General features: G+C 45.9%; 1 protein-coding gene across 2 annotated transcripts in view; it reads left to right on the top strand.

The window, feature by feature from the left end:
- The window catches only part of ALPK3 (alpha kinase 3), a 50,366-nt gene extending 27,804 nt beyond the window's left edge, over positions 1-22,562 (top strand). For both annotated transcript variants that reach the window (XM_087704114.1, XM_087704115.1), the window contains 9 exons: positions 6,306-8,202; positions 9,371-9,518; positions 11,060-11,187; positions 13,323-13,358; positions 14,545-14,819; positions 15,899-15,987; positions 18,294-18,514; positions 19,150-19,198; positions 21,425-22,562. In XM_087704114.1, coding sequence (XP_087560240.1) covers positions 6,306-8,202; positions 9,371-9,518; positions 11,060-11,187; positions 13,323-13,358; positions 14,545-14,819; positions 15,899-15,987; positions 18,294-18,514; positions 19,150-19,198; positions 21,425-21,767 — 3,186 coding nt within the window. In that variant the 3' untranslated portion in view covers positions 21,768-22,562. The remainder of the gene's footprint in view (positions 1-6,305; positions 8,203-9,370; positions 9,519-11,059; positions 11,188-13,322; positions 13,359-14,544; positions 14,820-15,898; positions 15,988-18,293; positions 18,515-19,149; positions 19,199-21,424) is intronic.
- The last annotated feature ends 4,069 nt before the right edge of the window (positions 22,563-26,631 follow it).

Raw genomic sequence — 26,631 nt, 5'->3', positions numbered from 1 at the left:
GCTCCCGACACTCTTGGCATCCCAAGAGCTTACCAAGCCATGGAAATGTGTGGAGGTGGGCTTCGTGGCATGTCACGCAACCACTGCCGGAGCGTGGGAAAGGCGTGGAGGTGGGATGCTTTTGGACGTGGGAGGCTGAAGGGGCAGAAGGAGGCTTGTCTGGTGTCTCGACGAGAGGCCGGATTTCCTTCCTGGGAAACTCCAGATCTCCACCGGGGTGGGGGGAATTAGGAGACCTCTGGAATGTGAACAGATGCTGTTCTTTGTCCTGAGTTAGATAATTGGCCCATCTGTTCCAGGCTAATGGGGAGGGATATCTGGCTTTGGAATGTCCTTTGTTTTCGGTTCCAGAATTGGTACAGAGCAAATCATAACCCATACTTTCCTTTACTTGACTTTCCTTTCTTCTTCCCTTCCCTTCTTTCTTGCTATCTTTTTCTTATTTCCCTTTAACTTTATATATATATATATATATATATATATATATATATATATATATATATATATATATATATATATATATATATATATATATATATATATATATATATATATATATATATATATATATATATATATATATATATATATATATATATATATATATATATATATTGTTGTATTTTTGCTGATAAGTAAAAATACAACATATATTGTACAAAATAAGTACAAAAGGCAACAGTAAAAATAGGTTTCTGTTGTGATGGACTCTTGTGACGAGCCGATTGACAGATATGGAAGCAGTTAGCCTCCTCCCATAATTGGAGCATACCAGGGGTTGTGACACTATATATATATAGGCTTAATGGCTAAGACGTTTGCCTAAGATGCAATACAGCACAGGTTCGAATCCCAGTAAGGGTATGGCTAGCTGATGAGAGCTAAATAGCTTGAAATAGATCTATACTAGTCTCCCTTTATTTATTTATCAGCAAAAATACAACACACACACACACACACACACACACACACACATATATATATATATATTAAACACATAAACACATCAACAGAAACAGACACATGACTTAAAACAACATAGGAACAAGAAGTTCCATCGTATATTATTCAGCAGTTCCATATCAGTTTCTTTGCAGTTAATGTTTTCCCTTCTATACATTTCTATCTTGCATTCATAATCTCCTTATTTGTTATCCATTTTTATGTACTATTCTATATTTATTTATACTTAGCTATTTATAACCAAATATTGTTTATCTATAATGTGCTTTATATCCTTATTGTCATTTATTCTCTTACATACAATTATAGGTATACATTCACATAGTTATTCTTTTTCTTTGCCATTCTTATACTTTTGTTATTCCGTTTAAAAGGTTATAAGGTATAGTTTGGATTGCTTTGTTTACCATCCCTAGCACCTGTTGTAACACCACCTTATTTTCTCTTTCTTTTCTCCCCTCCCTCCCTTCCTTCTCTACTTCCTTCCTTCCTCCTCTCCTTCCCCTTCTTCCTTCCCTTCCCTCTCCCCTACCCCTACCCTCTTTCTTCTCCTTCCTACCTTCTCTCCTTCTCTTTCTCTCTCTTCCTCCTTCCTCTCCTTCTCTTTCTCTTCCTTCCCTGCCCTTCATTTTCGGTTCCAGAATTGGTACAGAGCAAAACATAACCAATACTTTCCTTTACTTCACTTTCCTTTCTTCTTCCCTTCCCTTCTGTCTTACTATCTTTTTCTTATTTTAACTTTTTAATACTTTTATTGTATGGAAAAACTGTAATTAAAATTGATAATTAAGCTAATAAGCACCTAACCCTCTCCTTACCAAGGAACAGTTTGCTTTGATATAGTGGTAAGTGAGCAGGCTCAACCAAGCCCCCCGACCCTGTTGAGGGACTATTACATTTGTTGCAGAAAATGACAGGCTTTAGACTTCTCAGGATACAGGAAAGGTTTATTTGGCAGCCAGGTTCAGAAAGCCAGCCCATGGCTAGCATTGCAAGTTCTGAACAATCTTCATTATCGAAGCACACATTCTTTATACATTCCCAAAAGCATTGCAACACGGAAATACTTAACACATTTCTTAGTGGTTACCTTGAGGAGAAAGCCTTATAAGGAGATGGGGTCTTACTTCTCCCTTTTGTTACAGGTATGGACGACGTGTCATTAACGAACTTTAATTGAACTTTGTGGTTTGGGCTTTTGACATAGGTTTTGACATAGGGACGTTGGCTAGAACATCTTGTGGTTAGTGAATGGTGACTCTTCCTTTAAGCAAACTTCTAACTGTCCCTGTTATGCTATGTCTTCATTCTTATATTTTTTTAATCCATATTTTATTCTACTTTAAGTTGACTTCCTTCTTCTTCTTATCACCCTCTTAAAGCAGCTTTCAGCACCTGGGTGTGTTCTGGTGATTGGACTGCAGCCTCTTTGGAATTTGCCTGGCCTCTCACCATTTTAGGAGATGCAGGAGAGCTTCAGCCTTTGATGAAGACCTGAAGCTAAGAATGGGAACAGACATAACCATGGAAGGGGGAGCTAATTCCAGGCTTCGGACATTTTTGTCCATTTCCAGCAAAAAGTCCATAAAGGGTCTCCAGTCTTTTGTTAAAGTAGTTGTTCTTCCTTTTTTAACCAAACAAGCCAGTTTAGCCCATTTTAAACCACCCTAGGCCAGGGGTGAAATCAACTTACTTTCACTTACTTCCACGCGTGCGCAGAGCGTCAAAAACAGGACGCGATGACGTCCGGCTGGGTTGGCGGAGCCTCCCACCACCGCTGCTACTGGTTCGCCCGAACCAGATAGAACCGGCTGAATTGCAACAGTGCCCTAGGCTTAAAACACAAAACGAAAGTTCTGCTATTAAAGGGGCCAGTCCTAGTTACATTAGACTTTGCGATGCTCGTTCCTGAGTCGATGCACAAAGAATTGCGCGAGCGACATTGGTGTAAAGAAATATGCTTCAGCCAGGGGTGGGTTTCAACCGGTTCGCGGCGGTCCCTGCGAACTGGTTGGTTGGCGAACCCGGAAGTAAGTAACGTCCGGGAACGGCGAAGGGCCCACCTGCGTGCCCGCGCTCCTTACCCGGTTTTGACGAGTTCTGCGCTTCCACGCATGCGCAGGACGCATACAGCGCCTGCACGATCCTCCAGGAGCAGCTGGAGCATCGCACAGATGCTAGTATGCATGCATGCGCCACGTGCGTGCACACGCGCACCGCACGTGTGCGCAAGAACGCCACCGGCCCCGTTCCAACCGAACCGGTTGGAACGGGACGAGAAACCCACCCCTGGCTTCAGCCAAAGGTGCCCCAAACTTATTGAATGCCTTTCATTGGAGAGAAGGATTTTGTATTCATGGAGAAACTGCGGAGGAGGAAGAATGCTGCATGGTTTGGCAAGTCTCCAACCGATTCAGTTGTCGAATAATGTTGCTGATTTGTGAGGACGTTCTAACCTAGCACAATAATTCCCAGCAGCTAAAGAGCAAAATGGTCAAGATACTTAGATTGCCACGATCTCGTACCTTTAACTGAGAGATTTTCACAACCCCAGTTAAAGCCTTGGCGGCTTTATTCATGCATGTCTTCCATAAAACTAGGCTTAGTTTTAACCTGGGTTCAGGGGTGGGATCCTACCGGTTTAACAACCGGTTCTTTGAGCGTGCGCTTTGCACGCGCACACACGCTTCCCTCATGTGTGTGTGTGTGCACAGTATGCAGAAAACTCACCTTCCACATTATTGCTGGCGAGGAAAACCCCTCGGGCGTAGAACTCTGCTGCTCTGATCAGCTGGGCTTCAGAAAAGGAAATATAGGTGAGTATAGTATAGTGCAGGGGCAGGAGGGAGGGGCCACTTCAATGTCAGAGCAAAACCGGTTCGCTCCCAGCTGAGAGTCAGAGCTACCAGTTCACCCGAACTAGTCCAAACCACTCTAAAGTGGTAGAATCCCACCCCTGCCTGGATTAGTTCTTTGCCGGCATAGCTAGTTGGTGAAACCCAGCGGGTGTCATGCCTTCAGCCTGTTCCTTTTGGGATCTTTGGCCTGCCACACTAATATTCCATTCTACTATGCTGTTTCATTCGTGGGGAATTGGGAAGGAGAATAGTAAGGAGTTATGATAATATGTAGCCAAAGCAAAATTCCTTTCTAGAAAGCCAAGGTCATCCTATGTCTATGCACCTCTGCACCTGACAGGGACTGGATGGGTGGAAGCTGCCAGCATGGCAGTGGGAGATTGGACCGTGGGATGGACTTGTGGGTGTGGTGGGCAAGACCTTGAACTTTCTATTAGGTGGGGGAAAACCGGGATGCTTTCAAATTCGGGTTTTCCCAGATGTGCCAACAAGGCTCTCTTAATAAATTGGAACTTTGAGGAATACTTTGCCTTGGACTCTGATTTAATTTTGGATGTTATTTGGAACCCTGACAGCTGGTCAGTTTACCATTGAATATATTGTGCAAACCAGGAAAAAAAAAAGGATCAATGCAGTGCCTTGTATGTATGTGCTTTGTGTAAGCCAAGTCTTCATGTATGCTTCTAAGCCATGTGCTCAGCGGACGGCTTGGATCTCATGGCTTGCTTCTCCTTGATCCATCCATCAGCTTAAGAGTTGTCAGCAAGGTTAATTTGGGTTCTTGGAACCAAACGTTCAAGAGAAAAAGGTTATTACAGGGCTTTGGGGGAAGCTGACCGCTCCCCACTGGACTTTGTCAGTTCGTTGCAGCACGCACACACAATCAGACAATTCAGCAGGATTCAAAACATCTTTGTATGCATAACAACACACAAGGCATACAATGCCCTTGTAGGTTTCCCCACATTGCAGAGAAGAGAAACAGCAAGTACAAGCACAGCACGAAATGGAAGCACAAAATGGAGGAGGGAGAAGCTAGTGCCCTCAAGCTTATATATTTGTATTTGTATGTATTAGTTTGTCAAACATAGCAATAGCAATAGCAATAGCAGTAGACTTATATACCGCTTCATAGGCCTTTCAGGCCTCTCTAAGCGGTTTACAGAGAGTCAGCATATTGCCCCCAACAATCTGGGTCCTCATTTTACCCACCTCGGAAGGATGGAAGGCTGAGTCAACCCTGAGCCGGTGAGATTTGAACCGCTGACCTGCTGATCTAGCAGTAGCCTGCAGTGCTGCATTTAACCACTGCGCCACATGCACAAGATAGTAAGCATAAATATAAAACATGGATATGAATGAAAGAAATGAATATGAATAAATGGGGACGGTAGGACAGGGGTGGTAGTCACACTGGTCCTTTACGCCCCCTTTACGGACCTCTTAGAAATGGGGTGAGGTCCATGGTCGACAGTTTAAGGTTGAAGCTGTGAGGGTTTGAGGATGTAACAACGGAGTCAGGTAGAGCATTCCAGGCGTGGACCACTCTGTTGCTGAAGTCGTATTTTCTGCAATCGAGCTTGGAGCGGTTTACCTTGAGTTTGTATCTATTGTTTGCCTGAGTATTATTGTGGTTGAAGCTGAAGAAGTCATTGATAGGTAAGACGTTGTAGCAGACAATTTTACGTACTATGCTGAGACTGAACCGCAGGCAGCACAGTTCCAGATTGTCCAAGCCCAAAATTATTCTATTGTGAGTAGAGGAATGGAGTACTCTTCTCGTGAAATACTTTTGGACCTACTCAATTGTATTAATGTTTGATATACAGTGCGGATTCCAGGCAGACGAGCTGTATTCGAGAATTGGTCTGGCAAAGGTTTTGTATGCCCTAATTAGCAGTAGAATGTTACCGGAGAAGAAGCTTGACAAAATTAGGGTGACAACTCTTAATGTCTTTTTACAGTGAGATCTAGGGCAGAACAGTTAAGCTATCCCCAGGCTCCAAAGTATTTTAGCTCCCATTGGCTGACTTCATTACCAAGCCCTATTCCAGTTCATGAATATACGCTTGACAGACTTGGAGAGGGAAAACATTATTTTCTGCTTCTGCTGCAGACTGTAGTTTACTCTGCTCCCAACACCTGAATGTACCAGGATCCAAATTATTTCTCAGGTTGGCTTTCTCCCAAATGATGCAACTGACATCTAAGAATTCAATTAAATAACGTGTAATGTTTCAAAGAACGGCCGGGGAGGAGGCAAAGACACTTTTTGGTAACGATACAAGCAAAACTAAAAAAAACAAAACCGTCTGCTATGAGTCTCAATTCAGAGGGGTATCAAAAGTGAGGAATGGATCGGAGAGGAGAAACGAGGTAGCAAATGCAATTTTTTTCTTCCCAAAATGCAGAATGGAAAGAGAGAGGAAAGTTTGCTGGTCTTGATTCCTAGTTTTGAAATAATGACTGTCTCTTCTTTTGCAGGCCTCAGAAAACTCACAGCCAAACCTGTCAGCTGCCTCTGTTTTGCGGTCTCCAAATTCCAGGTTTGGGGAAGATGCAAAAGAAGAAACAGCTTGCTTATCAATAAGGAAAGATCTCTCGGAAGGTTTAGGAATAAAACGGCCGGAGAAGAAATCAGGTTCCAGCCCAGAGATCCAAGATTCAAGTATGGGAATGCAACACCTGGAAGATCACCAGCCAGCAATTTTCCAGAATCGTCCGGTGACTTCTCAGAATATCCCAGGCATTTCTTCTGGTGTCCCATTGCCAAATGGGATGGACAATCAGATTCAGATGGAAGATGTGGAGAAGCATTCTACAGGTTGGGGCCAGGATGAAATCCAACGTGGACTACCTCCTAATCTTGAGGATAAATGTCCAAATACTCCTGCATCAGCAGCCCAAGGAACCCATTTTCAGGGTAGACCCATGGATGAGTTGGACCAAGTTGCTCCTTGGACCGAAGGCACAAGAGGAGAAGAGCCAGAAAAAGCCCCTAAGATATTGAGAGACAATATACCCAGCCCCCAAATGCATTTAGTTCCCGAGAGGAAGAGATCATCTGAAGCAATAGAAAAGTCAAGACCGATCTCAGAAGTTGCCACAACAACCCCAGATCTTTCTCAAGTTCTTTCAGAGGGTCCTCCTCCAGCTTCAACAGTGGCGATGCCTCCTGTGCCTCATGATTCCCGAGAACCAGCTCCGCTTTCTCCGGTCAAGGAAGACCTTGTTGAGAGGAACCAATCCGTAGCCCACTTGCTAAAAGATATTAAGAGAGAAACAGAACCTCGGGAACCTGGTAATATGGTGGCTTCAGAAGAACCAGGCCAACAAGTCACCAGGGTTGAAACCAAGGAGGTCTGTGTGCAGAAAGAATTCCTGGTTCCTCCAAGGAGTAAAAAAGATAAGCAAGAGTCTAAAACGTACACCAAGAAGACAGAGGTTAGAGAGAAGGAAAAGGACAAGATAGCTTCTGATGTTCTTCTAAGAGAGAATTCTCGTCCTCCTGAGCCTGCAGCGGAGGAGAATCGAACAGTGGAGAAAGAACAGAACAGCGACCTTGTTTCTTCTTTGAAAAATTATTTGCTTTTGCTCTTGAAGATGACCTCTGAGTCAGACAAAGGCAAAGCAAGAAGCCTCAAGCCAGAAGCCAAGATGATGGAGGAGAAGACTCCATTAAGCGCTATTCCGAAACATCTGCCAGATGTGGGCATTGCAGGATTAACTCCCAGGACTTCCAGGAAGATCTTCGAACAGGTGGAGACCGCTCAACTTTTCCAAAGCGCCGAGAACTTGCAACTGACTCCCAAAACGTCTAGGAAACTCACGGGAATGATCAACCAAGAACTGCTCGCCTGCCAGAAGAACCTAAACGTTGAACTGGAGATCCCTCCTTTACCCTGCGTTCCCTCGATTGTGGTAGGGAGCATTGGAGGAGAACCAGAAGGTCTCCCCCATCTTCCCTCTTCTGAGATGGTTAGTGAGACCCCAGCCGCTCTGCCAAGCGCCACCCCTGAGGAGCTGGCCTCTGGAGCCCGTCGGAAGATCTTTCTACACAAAACCAAGCCAGCTGATGAGATGGAAGAAGGGGCCCTGGAGAGCCAGCCGCGGCCCAAAAGGGACAGTCCCAGTGTGTCTCCACAGCAGGGCCGCAAGAGCCAGGCTCTCTTGCAGACCTCGGCCCCGGGTTCTCCTCCTGTGGAGAAGCGCTCCCCAAGCTTTGCCAGGAAGATGGCAACTCTGGAAGTTCCCAAGATGTATCAGGAGACAGCGGAAGAAAGCAAAAAGGAGGAGGACAGCTCCCCGTTGGCTCCAGAGAGTGTAGAAGAAAGTGTGCCCAAGATAGGAGAACCTAGGAAAACAAATGATCCATTTAAAGGTAGGTGTGCAATACCTCTTTCTAGGAGAGTCAAGAGATCTTGATGAGGGAGGTTTTGAAAAGATCTTCTCTCTGGGGGTGTTGTGGCCTGCCAGGGGCCAGCAGAACTGGCAACAGATTCAGACAGAGAGGAGGTTGGGGAGGAACATGGGCCAGTCCTGGAGTCTGGAGAAGGCTCGGATGAGGGCTCTGTGTCAGAGGCAGAGAGGGGGCCAGAGCCGTATGCCAGTTATCAGCTGCCTTCGGAGTCAGACATCAGTGAGGCAGAGGAACAGCTGGAGCCTGTTCCCAGTGTGTGCATGCGCAGAGTTGCCAGATGCAGAGAACAGCTAAAGAACAGGGGTCGACTTGGGAGTAAGGCCACAGGTGGACGGTGAATGGCCCTTCCCAAAGGAAATAAAAGAGGAGCGAAAGGGGAGTGGAGTTTGCAGGAGACAATTAGTTCATTCCTGCATTCTCGCCAACTATTGTGCCCGTCTGGAAGATCTCGGCCTGGCCACTCTCGAAGCCTGATAAAAAGGTAGGTAATTGTGAGCTATATTGAAAGACTGTGGAGGGGGGACTTTTCTGGAGAGGAATTCACTGTACATTAAATAAAAGTTTCAGTTTCAGTTTAATAAAATTTGTATGCCGCCCACTCCCATGAGGTTTATCGAGACGAGGATTTGGCTTCGTGCTGCTGGGGAAGCCTAGGTCCGAAAAGGGGGATATAGGTGGCTGGAGGCTGAACAGGGTAGGAAGAAATCCTGGAACCTTCACAACTGTGGATTGACCAAACCTACGGAAGCTCAAAGAGCCAAGGTGGCGCAGTGGTTAAATGCAGCACTGCAGGCTACTGCTAGATCAGCAGGTCAGCGGTTCAAATCTCACCGGCTCAGGGTTGACTCAGCCTTCCATCCTTCCGAGGTGGGTAAAATGAGGACCCAGATTGTTGGGGGCAATATGCTGACTCTCTGTAAACCGCTTAGAGAGGCCTGAAAGGCCTATGAAGCGGTATATAAGTCTACTGCTATTGCTATTGCTATTGCCTCTCTGCTGGGCGCTCCCTGCTTTCTAGAATCCAAAACATTCCAAAAGCCAAGGGAGTTGAGGACTAGCCACTTGTTTAATCCCAACATCCCGTTTAGGCATTAAGAACTGACTGCTCTGATTTGTCGTCATTTCTTAGCACCGCAAGTCGTTCGCAAGATCCGAGCAGAACAGTTCTCCGATGCCTCCGGGAACTTGAAGCTATGGTGCCAGTTCTTCAACATCTTGAGTGACTCCAAGCTGATCTGGTACAAGGATGAGGTGCCCATTGCAGATGTCAAAAGAAGGTGAGTCTTGTGGCAATGTCTCCCGTGGGCCAGAGGTAGCATTCGGCAGGTTCTGGCAAGTCCTGGAGAACCGGTAGCAGAAATTTTGAGTAGTTCGGAGAACCAGTAAATACCACCTCTGGCTGGCCCCGCCCCCATCTATTCTCTGCCTCCCGAGTCCCAGCTGATTGGGAGGGAATGGAGATTTTACAGTATCCTTCCCCTGGAGTGGGGAGGGAATGCGGATTTTGCAGTATCCTTCTCTTGGAGTGAGATGGGAATGGGGATTTTGCAGTATCCTTCTCCTGGAGTGGGGAGGGAATGGAGATTTTGTAGTATCCTTCCCCTGGAGTGATATGGGAATGGGGATTTTGCAGTATCCTTCCCCTGGAGTGGGGAGGGAATGGAGATTTTATGGTATCCTTCCCCTGGAGTGATATGGGAATGGGGATTTTGCAGTATCCTTCCCCTGGAGTGGGGAGGGAATGGAGATTTTATAGTATCCTTCCCCTGGAGTGAGATGGGAATGGGGATTTTGCAGTATCCTTCCCCTGGAGTGGGGAGGGAATGGAGATTTTGCAGTATCCTTCTCCTGGAGTGGGGAGGGAATGGAGATTTTGCAGTATCCTTCCCCTGGAGTGGGGAGGGAATGGAGATTTTGCAGTATCCTTCTCCTGGAGTGGGGAGGGAATGGGGATTTTGCAGTATCCTTCCCCTGGAGTGGGGAGGGAATGGAGATTTTATAGTATCCTTCCCCTGGAGTGGGGAGGGAATGGAGATTTTGCAGTATCCTTCCCCTGGAGTGGGGAGGGAATGGAGATTTTGCAGTATCCTTCTCCTGGAGTGGGGAGGGAATGGAGATTTTGCAGTATCCTTCCCCTGGAGTGGGGAGGGAATGGAGATTTTGCAGTATCCTTCCCCTGGAGTGGGGAGGGAATGGAGATTTTGCAGTATCCTTCTCCTGGAGTGGGGAGGGAATGGGGATTTTGCAGTATCCTTCCCCTGGAGTGGGGAGGGAATTGAGATTTTATAGTATCCTTCCCCTGGAGTGATATGGGAATGGGGATTTTGCAGTATCCTTCCCCTGGAGTGAGGAGGGAATGGGGATTTTGCAGTATCCTTCCCCTGCCATGCCCACTAAGCCACACCCACCAAGCCATGCCATACCCTGCAAGCCACACCCACAGAACCAGTAGTAAAAGGCTGCAGCAGAAATATGATGGTGTGAGCAGTGTCTCCCACATAATTTTTGCTCTGTCTTACTTTTCCCACCCCGGCCCAAGCTCGTATCTTCAGTCCTTCCCCAACATTCTTGATAGACTGGATTCCATCCCCCATAATTCCCAGCCATCATCAGGTCATGCTTGTTTAAGAATTCTGGAAGTTAAGTCCCACACCTCTGGTAGGTAGCAAATTGGGGAGGGCTGTTAGCTTACCTAACTCAAGCAAAAGGTTTACGTTTATTCACCATCAGCTTAATTTCTTTGATTCTTATGATGATAATTTGCAAGTATCTGGTTAGTCATTCCTGCAGTGTGTGCTCTAGATCTCATGTCTTCCAGCTCTGGAGATGAAGGGCAGGCAGCTCTGGCCATTGTGCAGATGTCCCCGAAGGACTGTGGGGTGTATCAATGTACCATCCAGAATGAATACGGGACTGACAGTACCGACTTCCTGTTGAGTTCTGAAGGTAAGATTTAGTCGCTCAGTAGATAGACTTTCGCTGTTAAGTCTGGGTAACAGAAGAGATAATAGAGACAGAATGCTAGACTTCCATCTGCACCAGCCTCTCAGTCCTGCAGTCATCTTTTCTTTTGGATCTTGGGCCAATTTCCTATGGTGGGAAAATGGGAGGGGGGGATTATAAGTAGTGAGATGCAATGTAGCCATAACAACATTCTTTCCAGAAAGCCAAGGTCATCCTTTGTCTTTGCACCTCTGCACCTGACCGGGACTGGATGGGTGGAAGCTGCCAGCATGGCAGTGGAAGATTGGACCATGGGATGGACTTGTGGGTGTGGAGGCAAGGTCTTGAACTTTCAACTGGGTTGGGAAAACCAGGAAGTTTTCAGATTCGGGTTTCCCCAGATGTGCCAACATGGCTCTCTTCATAAATTGGGACTTTGAGCAATACTTTGCCTTGGACTCTGATTTAATTTTGGATGCTATTTGGAACCCTGACACAGTCTTAGTAGGCATGATAATGGTCTTAATGAGTCCAGATCTGTGGACTTCAACTCGAGGAATCCCCCAACAAATGTGGACATTATTGAAAATTCTGGAAACTGAACTCCACAATTTCCGAAGGATGGCCCATGGGCAAGAACTACGCTGCTCTGTTGTCCTTTTGTCCTGTTGCTACTCAATATTTCATGGGAAAACTGTTGCCCACAGAAGTTATGAAATTAAAATGTCCAGAGGGAAGTTGTGTGTGCACAACTGGGAGGTCCCCCAAAGGCAAGGAATTGCAACGAAAATAGAGACAACCGTAGTTGAACGTAAAGGAATCCAGGAGATACAACCTGTTGCAAAGCAGCTCTTTTTTCTTTTGAGCTTGTTTGTGATGGGATGTCATCCAAATTCCCAGGAAGGAAGGATTGGATTCTAGAGAAGCAAGAGAGTTCGGATAGTTTGTGTGAGAGAAAGAGAGTGAAGATGCCCCCTCCTTAATAGTTCCCTGTTGTGGCTCAGCAGGAGCCGTTGGACCTGTCACCAGACTCTGACAGCGAGGGGTCTTATGAGTTGGCCCTGGAGGATGTGGAGGACCCTGGACAGGGTTCCGACTCCGAGCAGGGCGCAGAGAGACTAGTTGGTCACCAGGTGACGCCTGAGCCTTGGATCAGTGGGGAGGAGACAAGAGAGAATGATACAGAAACCACCTGTGAGTTGTTCCGGGATGCACGCCGGCGAAGGGCTACTCGGCGTCAAGAACAACTACGTAATTACAGGAGGTAATTACGCTCAGCTGATGGTCATTAGGCTCCTCTCCTGATTATAAAAGAGACTGCTTGTGCCACGCCCTTCTTGCAGAAGTCAGCGTTCACGAGTAACGAGAAATCAACTTGGCAAGTTGGATTGCTGCCAGAGTTTGTTTGCATTGCTACCTAGCTTTGTAGGACTTGCTGCCAGAGTGCTTATCTCTTTGTTTATTTTGGGCTTGCAGCCAACGAGAGTCTGGATTGATTAAAAAGTATTCTTATTTACGTTTGTTTTTGGCTTTCGTTCCTGGATGGAGAAGGGGGGGGGGTCAGAACAGTTCCCAAAGTATATGCTTTATATGGGTGGGGGTGGTAGTTTGTTTTCATTGGCTAGACTTTGTCTATAGTGGGGAACAATAGATAAATCTTCTGGGAAGCATCACAACGTGTCTCTTTCAGTTTTCGGAGTGAGACATTGTAATAGGTATAGAGAGGGGTGAGTCAGAAACTTTTTAGAGAAATGAGTCTCAAGGAAAAAGGTGGTGTCAAGTGTCAGAAATCAGGAAATCCAGGTCGTTCAAATGAGCATAGAGGTTTATTGCAAGCTTAAGTTGTCTACAAGAATCTGACCTACTAATGGTCAAAGCAAATTGACAAATGAAATTCAAGGTGAGCTGGATTTAGATCTCTTGTGGGCATGAGACTAATTTGAGACTAATGACTTGCTTGACTCCTCCCTCGGGGTCATCCTGGTCATCTCCTATGGGTGACTTTGTGTCTTCCAAAAGAGCAAGTCCAGCAATGCGTTGAATCCAACTCTATTGAGATCTCCTTACCCCTTTTCCGATCTTCTTCTGAGTAAGAGAATCATAATATATCTCTTTCCTTATCTTGTTCTTTTTCCTAGTCCTCTCCGGATTTATCGCCAAAGAAGAAATAGAAGGTAAAGTACACCAGAAAAAAGGTATGGTGAGTCAATGTCCTTGGAGATAACCTGACCCCTGTCATGAACCCTTCCAAGCTCTTCACCATGGATGACTTTCCAGTTGAAGGGAAGAGGTTGAGTTGACCCAGTTTCATACTGAGGCCAAAGATCCAAGCAAGGGAGATATTTTATTCATGGATGTTTGGAGCAAAATTCTGGGCCTTTCTCCTATTTCATTGGTTGTGGCCATACATGGGCCAAGATTGTTATTTGATTTGATTTGATTTGATTATATTTGTATGCCGCCCTTTTCCCCCAAAGGGGACTCAGGGCGGCTCACAATTCAAATCAGGGAAGGGGGGTACAGACAAAAAATAAAAAACGAAACATAACAATACATAGTTTAAAAACACACAACAGTCATATCATTCGAGACGGGGGCCACAGCTCTTTAGCCCCAGGCCTGTCGGAACAGCCAGGTTTTAACGGCTTTGCGGAAGGCCTGGAGGGTGGTGAGGGTTCGAATCTCCACGGGGAGTTCGTTCCAAAGGGTCGGAGCAGCCACCGAGAAGGCTCTTCTCCGGGTAGTCGCCAGTCGACACTGGCCGGCTGATGGAATTCGGAGGAGGCCTAATCTGTGGGATCTAATCGGTCTAGTGGAGGTGATTGGCAGCAGGCGGTCTCTCAAGTACCCAGGTCCAATACCATGAAGGGCTTTATAAGTGACGACTAGCACCTTGAAGCGTATCCGGAGACCAATAGGCAGCCAGTGCAGCTCGCGGAGGATAGGTGTTACGTGGGTGAACCGAGGTGCACCCACAATCGCTCGCTGCATTCTGGACAAGCTGAAGTCTCCGAATGCTCTTCAAGGGCTGCCCCATGTAGAGCACGTTGCAGTAGTCCAGTCTAGAGGTCACAAGGGTTGTGAGGATCTCCCGGTTCAGGTAGGGACGCAACTGGTGCATAAGAGTGTTTTGGCACTCTTATGATATGTGAATCCAACTGCTGTGTTTGCAGACAATGCTGTTTATGGAATCAGACCAGCAAATCTTGGTGGAATCAACCCATGCCTGATTTCCTACTTCAGCCATTGCTGCAGCGGTAGACATGGCCCAGATGACCACCTGGTTGCTCCTCCTCTTCTTCTCCTCCACTGCTAGGAATTCCAGTCTTAAACTTAAGACACATCCTCTGTTCTTTTCAGCTGGAGAGGAGATCGAGATGACCCCCATGGTGTTTGCCAAAGGCTTAGCTGACTCTGGCTTCTGGGGGGATAAGCTCTTTGGTCGGATCATGGTGGAGGACCTGGAGGCAGGACAAGGATTTCTACGCAAGGCTTGCCGGGCCCGTGCCATCTATGGCCTTGAGCCGGTCTTTGAGTCTGGGCACACGGGCATCATTAAGGTCCACAACCTCATTGCATTTGGTGGACGCAGTGAGAACACGCTGGTGGAGAGGAATTACGACATCACCATTCAGGTGGGTAGACCCCAGTTCTGTGGTCAAGCAGACCTTCAAGTTCAGTCATCCAGAATTAGACAAAGCGCTTGACCTATGACCCCAATGGAGCCCGGAATTATAGTCATAAGAGCCGTGGTGCCGCAAGTGGTCAGAATGCAGTACTGCAGCTAATTCTGCTGATTGCCGGCTGCCAGCAGTTTGGCAGTTCGATCCTGACCGGCTCAAGGTTGACTCAGCCTTCCATCCTTCCAAGGAGGACCCAGATTGTTGGGGCCAAGATGCTGATTCTGTAAACCTCTTAGAGAGGGCTGTAAAGCACTGTGAAGCGGTAGATAAGTCTAAGTGACTTATTTTGCTTGATTTACATATTTACAGATCAACAGAGTTGAAAGGGATCTAGTCCAAACCCACACTCAAACGTCCAGTGACGAAGCTCCCACTACTTCTGAAGGCAACTGTTGTGGCTCGCCAGTGTCAAGCGGAGCTGGCAGCAGATTCGGACAGGAGGTTGGGGAGGAAGATGGGCCAGTCCTGGAGTCTGGCGAAGGCTCTGATGAGGGCTCTGTGTCGGAGGGCAGAGAGAGGGCCAGAGCCATATGCCAGTTATCAGCTGCCTTCAGAGTCAGACATCAGTGAGGCAGAAGAACAGCTGGAGCCTGTTCCCAGTGTGTGCATGCACAGAGTTGCCAGACGAAGAGAACAGCTAAAGAACAGGGGGCGACATGGGAGTAAGGCCACAGGCGGACAATGAATGGCCCCTCCCAGAAGAAATAAAAGAGGAGTGAAAGGGGAGTGGAGTTTGCAGGAGACAATTCATTCGCTTAATTAGTTTGTGACTCTCCGAGACTCCTTGCCAGGTTTTGCAGATATAGAGCCTGGCAGCTCTCCAACCCAGATAACGTCTGTGACTGTAAATCCTCCCTGGAAAGACTTTGCTGAATGTGAATGAGCAGAACTCACAGGAAATTAATAAAAGGGTTTTTTTTCTCGGGACAAGGAATTTCCCTCATGCTCTTGGGAAGCCTTTGTCAGAACAGCAACTTCTGTTCCATTACTGTCTGGTTAGAAGATGTCAAGAACTGTCCGTTTCCTTGCAGGAGTGTAAAATCCAGAATTCAAGTCGGGAATACTGCAAGATCTTCGCTGCAGAGACCCGAGCCATTGCTGACTTTGGATCAATACCTGAGTACGTAGTTTCTTTCTGAACTGCCTGCTTAAACCTTCATAGGTTTGCAGGGGGGGGTCCTACACCTCCGTTCCGATCCTCTCTGCCACAGAATTCAACGTTAAATACGGGAGAGAATCTGAACGTTTCTCCCTCCGTTCACAGCAGAGGTCCTGCTACCTTTATGGTTCCGCCCCGGAACCCCTCCCTCCTGGGGACTACCTTAAAGGGACAGGTTGCAGCAGCTCTGCTGTGAATGGAAGGAAAAATGTTTGGATTGGGAGGGCAGGTCGAGCGGCTGGAAGGGTCGAGCAAGTGGCCCGAAGAGGTGAGTGGCAAACAGGCAACTGAGTGGGTGACCGGGCGAGCGTGGGTGGGGTGATTTTTACCGGTTCGGCAAACTGATTCAAATCATCCCTACCGGTTCGCCTGAGCTGGTCCCAACCTCTGTATGTATGTATGTGTATATCTATCTATCTATCTATCTATCTATCTATCTATCTATCTATCTATCTATCTATCTATCTATCTATCTATCTATCTATCTATCTCGATCTCTATATATCTCTATCTCTATCTCTATCTCTATCATCTCTATCTCTATCTCTATCTCTATCATCTCTATCTATATCTATATCTACATCTATCTATCTTTCTATCTATCTATCTATCATCTATCTATCTATCTATCTATCTATCATCTATTTCTATCTCTCTATATCTCTATCTCTGTCTCTATCACTATCTATATCTCTATCTATCTCTATCTCTATATCTATCTATCTATCTATCTATCTATCTATCTATCTATCTCGATCTCTATATATCTCGATCTCTATCTCTATCTCTATCATCTCTATCTCTATCTCTATCTCTATCTCTATCTCTATCTCTATCATCTCTATCTATATCTATATCTACATCTATCTATCTATCTATCTATCTATCTATCTATCTATCTATCTATCTATCTATCTATCTATCTATTTCTATCTCTCTATATCTCTATCTCTGTCTCTATCACTATCTATATCTCTATATCTCTCTATCTCTATCTCTATCTATCTATCTATCTATCTATCTATCTATCTATCTATCTATCTATCTATCTTATTTTTAAAACCAACAAAAACAAAACAACACATATAAAAAACTTCCCTCAATTTCATCAAGCATGTTGTTTGATTACAAACTTTTGTGCATCCGTTTTTACAATTAAAAATAAGATCACTGGTTATCCATCAAACATAACTAAATACATCCTTGTCATTGAGCATTATGTGTTCAAGTTACTGCTAATATTAATCATCCATAGAGTATACAATACTTATAGTGTGGCATATTCAACTCCAGAAATAGTTTCCCATTGCTAATCCAAGTAGTTATTGAACATTTCAATTCATATATGTATCAATTATTCATTACATCATCATTAGTCCATTTAACATATAAAAATCTTTCCAGTATAACATGGTCAATACTTACAATTAGGCATAGGATTCAAATCATCCAATTCTTATACATTGAATAGATTATTGTCCTTTATATATCATATGATCAAACACTCTATTTCATAGCAAAAAAAATGCTTTCATAAGTATGGAAGTGTAAAAAAGTACAAGGGACTTATTATCACATATGATGGACCTGCCCGGAAACACAAAAATATTGGACAAAAATTTGGAAATGGGTGCAAGAAATTACAGGGGAACAGATAAAATACAAACCCAAAATCTTTCTACTGGGAATAATCAAAGGGAAATATACAAAGAAAATTAAGTACACATTAATACATCTGCTGACTTACAGCTAGAATAGCATTTGCCCAATGCTGGAAACAAAATAATACCCCCTCGGACGAATTAGTGATAAAAAAAACTTTGGATTGTGCAGAGATGGACAAATTAACACTGAAATTAAAAGATAAAGAAGAGTCGGAATATTATGAAATTTGGAACAATTGGTACAAATGGCTGCAAAACAAGAATAAAATTAATTAAGCCAAAAAACAATATATATAAATATATATAGAACTGTGTATAATGGTGTGTAAATATAGAAGCAAAATATTATATACACGTACAGGTATGATGACATAACAATGTTGATGTAATGACTGTAAGGTGTTGTAGAAGGGAAAAAATAATAAGAAAATCTGCGAAAAAAATACTTTCATAACAATGACTATAACTTTCTGATAGTACATTAATAAACAATTTCATTTCCAGACCAACCTCTGTCTTAATTGGGAGACAATGGCCACATCTGACGTATCAACTAATTTAATTGAAGTTCCCTAATAGGAGCGCTCTTTTTCTTTGACGCAGGATAATCCCACTTTACCTGATCTATCGCCCAGCCAACAATATTCCTTACGCAACCATGGAGCAAGACTTACCTGGCTCGTTTCAGTGCTACTGTGGACGAGAAGGAGATGGCAACAGGTTGGCTCCACCCGACCCCTCTGAGATTGGGCAAAAGTGCTCTGCTTTCCAGCACTGGCTTTACCAGTGGACAAATGGCAACATTTTGGTGACGGACCTGGAAGGTGAGGCCTTTGTGTGGGCAACTAGATGCACCCTCTAACTTTTAGGTGAAGCTTCTCTAGCTCAGAAGTGGCACGGTGACTCAGCTGAGCTTGTCAGTCAGAAAGCCCAGCAGTTCAGCTGTTGGAATCCCTAGCACCACGTAACAGAGTGAGCTCCCGTGACTTGTCCCAGCTTCTGCCAACCCAGCAGTTCGAAAGCATGTTAAAAATGCGAGTAGAAAAATAGGAACCACCTTTGGTGGGAAGGTTACAGCGTTCCGTGCGCCTTTGGCGTTGAGTCATGCCGGCCACATGACCACAGAGACATCTTCGGACAGCGCTGGCTCTTTGGCTTTGAAATGGAGATGAGCACCGCCCCCTAGAGTCAGGAACGACTAGCATATATGTGCGAGGGGAACCTTTACCTCTCTAGGTAATCTGTTGTCCTCCTGATGTTCTGAGTAATGCTGGGAGTTGTTGACACTGTTGGAGGTCAGCAACAGTGGTAGGAATGTAGATTTTGGCACCTCTGCTGTAGATGAATGGATAGAGGCTGGCTTCAGTGTGTCCTTCTCAGAGTCAGCCTGATAGCGTTACTGAACAAAAATGAGGAGTGGTGGACCTGCCTTACGATTTCATCAGAGCTTCTTTTTCAGGTGTTGGGTGGAAGGTCACCAATGTGAAGATTGCTACCAAAATCAAGGGGTAAGTAACCACATTGTAAGTAACCCCAGAGATCCGGACCCTGCCCACTCTCGTGGCCTTCCGAAAAGCTGTTAAAACCTGGCTGTTCCGGCAGGCCTGGGGCTGTTGACCTCATCGCTGGGGCCCAGCCCCAATCAGATTGGGTGCATGTGTGATTGTTTTTAAATTGTTTTCCTTTATTTTTTTTTAAATTAATTTCTCTTCTTTTCGCTTTGTAAGCCGCCCGGAGTCCTTCGGGATTGGGCAGCCTATAAATTTACTAAATAAATAAATAAATAAATAAATACATAAATAAATGATAGATAGATAGATAGATAGATAGATAGATAGATAGATAGATAGATAGATATAGAGATATAGATAGATAGATAGATAGATAGATAGATAGATAGATAGATAGATAGATAGATGATAGATAGATAGATAGATAGATATAGATAGAGATATAGATAGATAGATAGATAGATAGATAGATATAGATAGAGATATAGATAGATAGATAGATAGATAGATAGATAGATAGATGATAGATGATAGATAGATAGATAGATAGATAGATAGATAGATAGATAGATAGATATAGATAGAGATATAGATAGAGATATAGATAGATAGATAGATAGATAGATAGATAGATAGATAGATAGATAGATAGATAGACAGACAGACAGACAGACAGACAGACAGACAGATAGATAGATAGATAGATAGATAGATAGATAGATAGATAGATTGTGTCGCTTTCCATCCAGGCTGGATAACTGGGTTCAACCAGAGTGAGCCAAGACTAGTGCTTCAGCTAGGGGTTGGACTAGTAGACCTCCAAGATCCCTTCCGTCCCTATGATTCTATATTCTTGGCACATAAAGGAATCTGCCAATATCGCTAACTAGCAGTTTCTATCCTCCTGCCAAACCATAAACAGCTTTGGCACATTTTTTAACTCAACTTTCAGTGTATCTTAGGGCATTTTCCTTCCATAGCTTCCTTCTAGGTTGAAACCATGATAGTAATCTCTTGCTGTCTAACCAGATTTCTGTGAAGTTCATACTGCTGAACTAGGAACCCATGACATCTTTGTCCATCATGGCTTAGCAAAAGACAAAGATTGGCCAGCCCCATGTTAAACTCTTGTACAATCCAGGCCAGATGATCTGATGGGATGTGGGCATTTAAACCTTGATTAGTCACCCCACAGATCTCCTGGGTTGAGCTGAGATTTTTCTCCAGACACATCCTTTGCAATTTTCTATGGTGCTTGCTAACGCAGAGGCTGTCTCTCAGATGCCAGCTAATCCTGTTGTGGTCCACCAATGGCCAGCAGAGCTGACAGCGGAGTCGGACAGTGAGGAAGTTGGGGAGGAATAAGGGCCGGTCCTGGAGGCTGAGGGAAGCTCAGACAAGGGCCCTGCATCAGAGGCAGAGAAGGAGATAGATAGCAGTGAGGCAGAGGAACATCTGGAGCCTGTTCCCAGTGTGCGCATGTGCAGAGCTGCCAGAAGACATCTAAGAAAGCAGGGTCGAGTAAAGCCACACCTTGGAGGTGATTGGCCCCTCTGATAGAAAACAAAAGAGGAGCAAATGGGGAGGGGGCTTTTGCAGGAAACAATTTGTTCCTTCAGTCGTTTCAAGAGTGGAAAGTTCTGTTTGTGACTATAATAGCAATAGCAATAGCAGTTAGACTTATATACCGCTTCCTAGGGCTTTCAGCCCTCTCTAAGCGGTTTACAGAGTCAGCATATCGCCCCCACAATCTGGGTCCTCATTTCACCCACCTCGGAAGGATGGAAGGCTTGAGTCAACCTTGAGCCGGTGAGATTTGAACAGCCGAATTGCAGAACTGCAGTCAGCTGAAGTAGCCTGCAGTGCTGCATTTAACCACTGCGCCACCTCGGCTCTATAAGAGAATCTGTGCCAAGTGTTGCTTTGCCCTGCATTTGGAAACTAGTTGCCTGGCAGCTCTCCAAACGAGATAAGGTTCGTGTGGATAAATATTCCTTGGAAAGTATGTTTTGCTGACTGTGAATGAAAGGAATTCACAGTCATGTAAATAAAAGGGATTTTGACGGTGCCAAGACTCTTTTGCTTTTTGAGGAAGCCTAGGTCATAACAAACCCATTAATAGATAGAAGACCAGGGGGAAGCATCAGTGAATCCCATAATTTATGAGCGTGTCAAAGATGGGAGGGGAATGTATCTTGGGAAGTAACCTTTTTTCTCTGCCAGGTACCAAGGCCTGAAGGAGAGCTGCTACCCCAACCTCCTCAATCACTTCGTTACCTCCCATCAATGCAACCGTTACTGTGAGCTCCTTGCTCTGAAGAGCCTTGAGGTTCCTCAACCTCCACCGAGAAGCAAAGGTTCTCGGAGTCCCAACCTGGGCAGAAAGTCTTCCTCAGCTCAATCCAGCCCTCAGCTCCAGAAGAAAGGCCTCTCGAGCCCACAGGCTTCCAGGAAAGGGTCTGCCAGCCCCAAGAACGCCCGGAAATTTCCAGAACATGTGGCAGAATCGCAATCGACGGCATGTCCCAAGGGAAGAGACAGCGACAAGATAGGACAGCTGCAGTGATGGGCAGTGGGGGCCGTCAGCCATGCACCTTGTGTGTGTGCTTGAGGAAGGGGGCAGGGTTGCCTCGTCCTCCTGTGGCTCCCCCCCACTTTCCTTGTGTGAGGTCTGTGTGTGATGTTTGAGGGAAAGAGCCATGCTGAACATGGCTCTCGGGGCAGGTTTGGAACCCCTCAGGAACGATGTGTCAATGTAACCATGTGGTCACCACTGGCCCTGCAGAGAGTGGCACCCACCTTCGCAGTCCCATCACATGAGGCAGGAGCCTGGCACGCTACTTAAGTGCCCGCGTGGTTCTGCTTCTCCTCGGTGATTTGGGCCGTGCTTTGAATATTGAGCCTGTCCTGTGGCTCCCAATAGGTTGAACTCCAAGATGGGGGCTGGACTCCAGGTGGCCAGGTGGGACCTGTGCTCTGCAGGACTCATGCCCTTGACTGCAATACATCCCCTACCAAAGACCCCGAAGCTCTCTCCTTTTCCCACGATGGTGTGGGCCACCTCAACCCCAGCGAGAACATCAACTTTGGCCAGGTCCTCTCTTCCCACCCACACCCAAAAGAGCACCTAGGTAGAAGGGTGTTGACTTCCCCCTTCTCCTTCGGAGGCGGGTGCTGCTTCCTTGATGGGACTCCATGTGACGTGGCTGTGGCTGTGTTTGTGGGACAATGAAAAATGTCAAATATGTCACAGCTAGGGACATTTGGTCAATCCAGCGAGTCTGCAGAGATTAACGGAAGATTAAACGCTTCTTGCTGGATGGACTACCCTTCCTGTTCAATCCTGTTCTCCACTCGTGGGGCAGATATTTTGCACACCGAAAGCTCTGGTTTCCGTTGACGTTTCGATCTCCAGTCAAGAGGTCCAGGAATAAGAGAAACCTTGCTATCAGAGACTCTGGGACATGCTGCTGGATATTCTGTTATATTTCTTACCTGTTAATGGCCACAGATCGCTCGCATTCACATAACGGGCTTAACTTGGTTACTGAACTAAAAAAAAAATGGGATTCACACCATCCACGGACCCATAAGCTAAACCAAAGAAGCTGGATTCGCACTCCAAATTCCTCCCCATAAAGAGAAACTGGGTCAACCGGAACCAGGGGTGGTTGCTCCCGGCATTACTGCCGGTTTCGGTGCTCCGTGCATGTGCACATTTGCGCAAAAATAGGTCTGCGCATGCACAAAATGTTTAAAAGAAGAGGGAAAAGTTAAATTTGTGTAATTACAACTGTTCTGCGCATGGGTAGAAACAAAAATCAAGATGGTAGGAGAACCGGTACAGGGGGCATGGCAGGCCTGGGTCGCTGCCGGTTCCTGCGACCCAGCCTGCCAAATCACTACCGGTTTGGTCGAACCGGTAGGAACCCACCGGAACCAAGTTCAGCCTGTATGAATGCAGTTCCTAAATTTACAGCTGAGAAGGATATTGTATGAACGTAGCTATAGCATGCTGCCTGGGGTTGCAGTCTTCCCCAGTCTAACTTCTTCTAGATGTGTTGGGATTAGCCAGGATTTGGGACTCTAGGAATTCAGGGAGTACAGGTCTGTCACCTGTCTGTCTTGAGGATGTAGAGTTAGGGAAGGCCTTTTAGATAGGAATCTCTCTCTTGAACAACATTCTCTGGATTCACTTTATATAGTTTGCTTCCCCCACCCACCCACCCAAAAAAATTTCCTCCTTAGCAGAGAAGTGCCGGCTGTGTAGCAATTGCCTGCAACCAGCAAGATTTTGAACACCGGCTATTGTCAAATTAAAAAAAGGGCAGCGGCTCAGTGGCTAACACGCTGAGCTTGTCGATCAGAAAGTTCGGCAGTTCGAATCCCTAGCGCTGCGTAATGGAGTGAGCTCCCATTACTTGTCCCAGCTTCTGCCAACCTAGCAGTTCGAAAGCACGTAAAAAAATGCAGGTAGAAAAATAGGAACCACCTTTGTGGGAAGGTAACAGCGTTCCGTGCGCCTTTGGCGTTGAGTAATGCTGGCCACATGACCACGGAGATGTCTTCGGACAGCCCTGGCTTGTCGGCTTTGAAATGGAGATGAGTAACCGCCCCCTAGAGTCGGGAACGACTAGGACATATGTGCGAGGGGGACACTTTACCTTTACCTTACTGTCAAATAAAATTGCCCCATAGCTCTCCTTTCCTCCAGAGCTCGATTGAATTACAGGTAGGATGGGGATGTCACTGAACAAGAAGACCAGCCTATAGAAAATAGGTTCCCCATCATCCATTCCTTCACCAAAGACTACTGTATAATCCATCACAATCTGGAGAACTACCTCTTGTGAAATAAATTAGGTTTAGGTTTATTCAACTTGTATGCCGCCCTATTCCCGAGAGACTCAGGGCGGCTCTATTGTCCTCTATCATAACCTTAGGCAGAGAAAAGGCACCCCAAAGGCACCCCCCCGATACGATGTAAGCAGCAGGGCAGAATGAGTAACATCAAGGATTATGGGTGGTGCTTCTAACATATTTTCTTCGTGTGCCATTCAATTCCAAAACAATCTATACATATATAAAAATGGCTGTGCGCGTGAGTGTACGTTCCAGCATAACTCTGGAACGCCTCGAGCAATTTCAACCAAATGTGATACACAGATGACGTACTCTCTGGAACCAAATATGGTGGGGGGATAAGACACCCCTGACACCCCCTCGGGGTGTGTGTGTTCTGTTAAGTTACAGCCTGTTGTGCCTTAAAATGGCTTCTACTGTACTGCTTTAAAATGGCTTCTACTGTACAGCGCAGTGGAGTTGCATTGGTAACGGCTTCACAGTATTCCATAAGGGGGCTCCCTTTGGTAAAGGGGAAAAATCCAACGTTAGAACTCACGTTTCGGGGGGCACAGGGAAAACCTTTTTAACTCATTTAATTGTCGCCAAAATCAGGGCTCAAGGAGAAGTTGTTCTTGCCATCGCCTCTTCAGGAATTGCGGCGACATTAATGGAAGGAGGGAGGTCGGCCCATTCTGCACGTACGTTGCCACTTGACATCACCCTTCCTGTCTAATACACGACTGGGATAAGTAAATGCCAGGAAAACGGCGGGTTATCAGCTAGTTCATTATAAATATTGCTGCTTGATATTCATGCTTGAGTTGCCCAAGCCAAAGAAGGGAGCTGAGTTCCCCTTGTGGACTCTCCCCTCCCCCCCTCCGGTGGGTCATCCAACAAACCACGCAGAACCTCATTCAATGTCTTGGAACTTCTATTGAAGCTGTGATGTTGAAGTGGCAGGGCCCAGCTTTGTCTTCAACGCTCCTTCAGGCGCAGGATGGAAGTTGCACGTCCCTCCTATAGGACAATGAGTTTACAATAGGGGTGTCAAACTCGGTTTCATTGAGGGCTGCATCCAAAGTTGTGTTTCACTTTGGGGGTCCGGAGTGGGCGTGCCCAAGGTGGACATGGCCAGCTCAACGTCACTCAGGTCAGGGTCACCTGCGGTGGGCCAAACGCTCTGCCAGCAAAAACAGTCTCCTGAACTCCGTTTTCAGCTGCGACGGCCTCCCGCAGCCCTCTGACAGCAAAAATGGGCTCCCGATCTCTGTTTTCAGCTGTGATGGCCTCCTGCAGCCCTCTGACAGTAAAACTGGGCTCCCGAGCTCCATTTTCAGCTGTGATGGCCTCCTGCATCCCTCTGACAGTAAAAATGGGCTCCCGAGCTCCGTTTTCAGCTGCGATGGCCTCCTGTAGCCATCTGCCAGCAAAAATGGAGTGTTTTTTCGCTGGCAGAGGCTCCTTTGCTGTTTCCAGACGGCCCCGTGGGCCAGATCTAAGCACTCCGCAGGCTGGATCCGGCCCCTGGGCATTGAGTTTCACACCACTGGTTTACAAGAATATGGGGAGAAATTGGGAGTGAGTGGGTTGTGTAATGCTGACTCAAAAAAAATTCATAATAAACAACCTAGGGTTGAAGAGTTGCTGAATAAAATGAAACGGGATGTAACATGTCTGTGGAAGCAGCGGAGACTTTCTCTGAATTTTATGTACTGTATGTGCATTTCTCTGTTGAAATCTGGCTGGTTGCCAAGACTTTGGTAAGCGTAGACTTGAGAACATGGTTTCTTGGAAAATATGAAGGAGGACATTGGTTTATTTTCAAAACAAGTGATTTTGCCATCTGCAAGTTTGAGGTTTTTTTTAATTACTTGGGAAGAAACTCCGTGGTGAGTGGGGTTTTCTCTCCAGCGCAATTCAGTGGGATTATCTGTGGGTCAGTGGTGGGATTTTTTTTACTAGCGGTTCTGTGGGCATGGCTTGGTGGGCATGGCTTGGTGGCCGTAGCAGGGGAAGTTTACTGCAAAATCCCCCATTCCCTCCCAATCAGCTGGGACTCAGGAGGCAGAGAATAGATGGGGGCAGGGCCAGCCACAGGTGGTATTTGCCGGTTCCCCGAACTACTCTAAATTTCTGCTACTGGTTCTCCAGAACTGGTCAGAACCTGCTGAATGCCACCTCTGCTGTGGATAGACAAACACAGTCACGTCTTGCAACTGAAGAGCCAACAGGAATGAATGCAAAGAGATCGAAGGAAGGCTGGATGAACTCCTGGGGTTTAATTGCAAAAAGAGAGTTGGCCATATGTGCCAGGAACTAATTCATTGCTTGAACCCTTTCTTGCATTGTGACAAAATTAAACCACCGAAAGGAGTGTTGTATTTGCGTGATGTGTGGCGTGGAATACTTTGAAATCAAAACAACGGAGGGTTTTTTTTTTTCATACATCACAGTGCAGCTTTGAACCCTTTGCATTCTTCATGGGCGTTGATAAAACCCTTTATTTTACAGTCAAAGGGGCTCCTCGCTCTTTTCCCCCTCCTCTCTTTCCTGCACAATCCTGTGAATTTATTCAACTGCCCCCC

This window comes from Thamnophis sirtalis, unplaced genomic scaffold (genome assembly GCF_051295495.1).
Source record: "Thamnophis sirtalis isolate CommonGarterSnake01/CBP01778 unplaced genomic scaffold, rThaSir2_p1.2 scaffold_2, whole genome shotgun sequence".
Lineage (NCBI taxonomy): Eukaryota > Metazoa > Chordata > Lepidosauria > Squamata > Natricidae > Thamnophis > Thamnophis sirtalis.
This window is presented reverse-complemented; position numbering and strand designations above follow the sequence as displayed.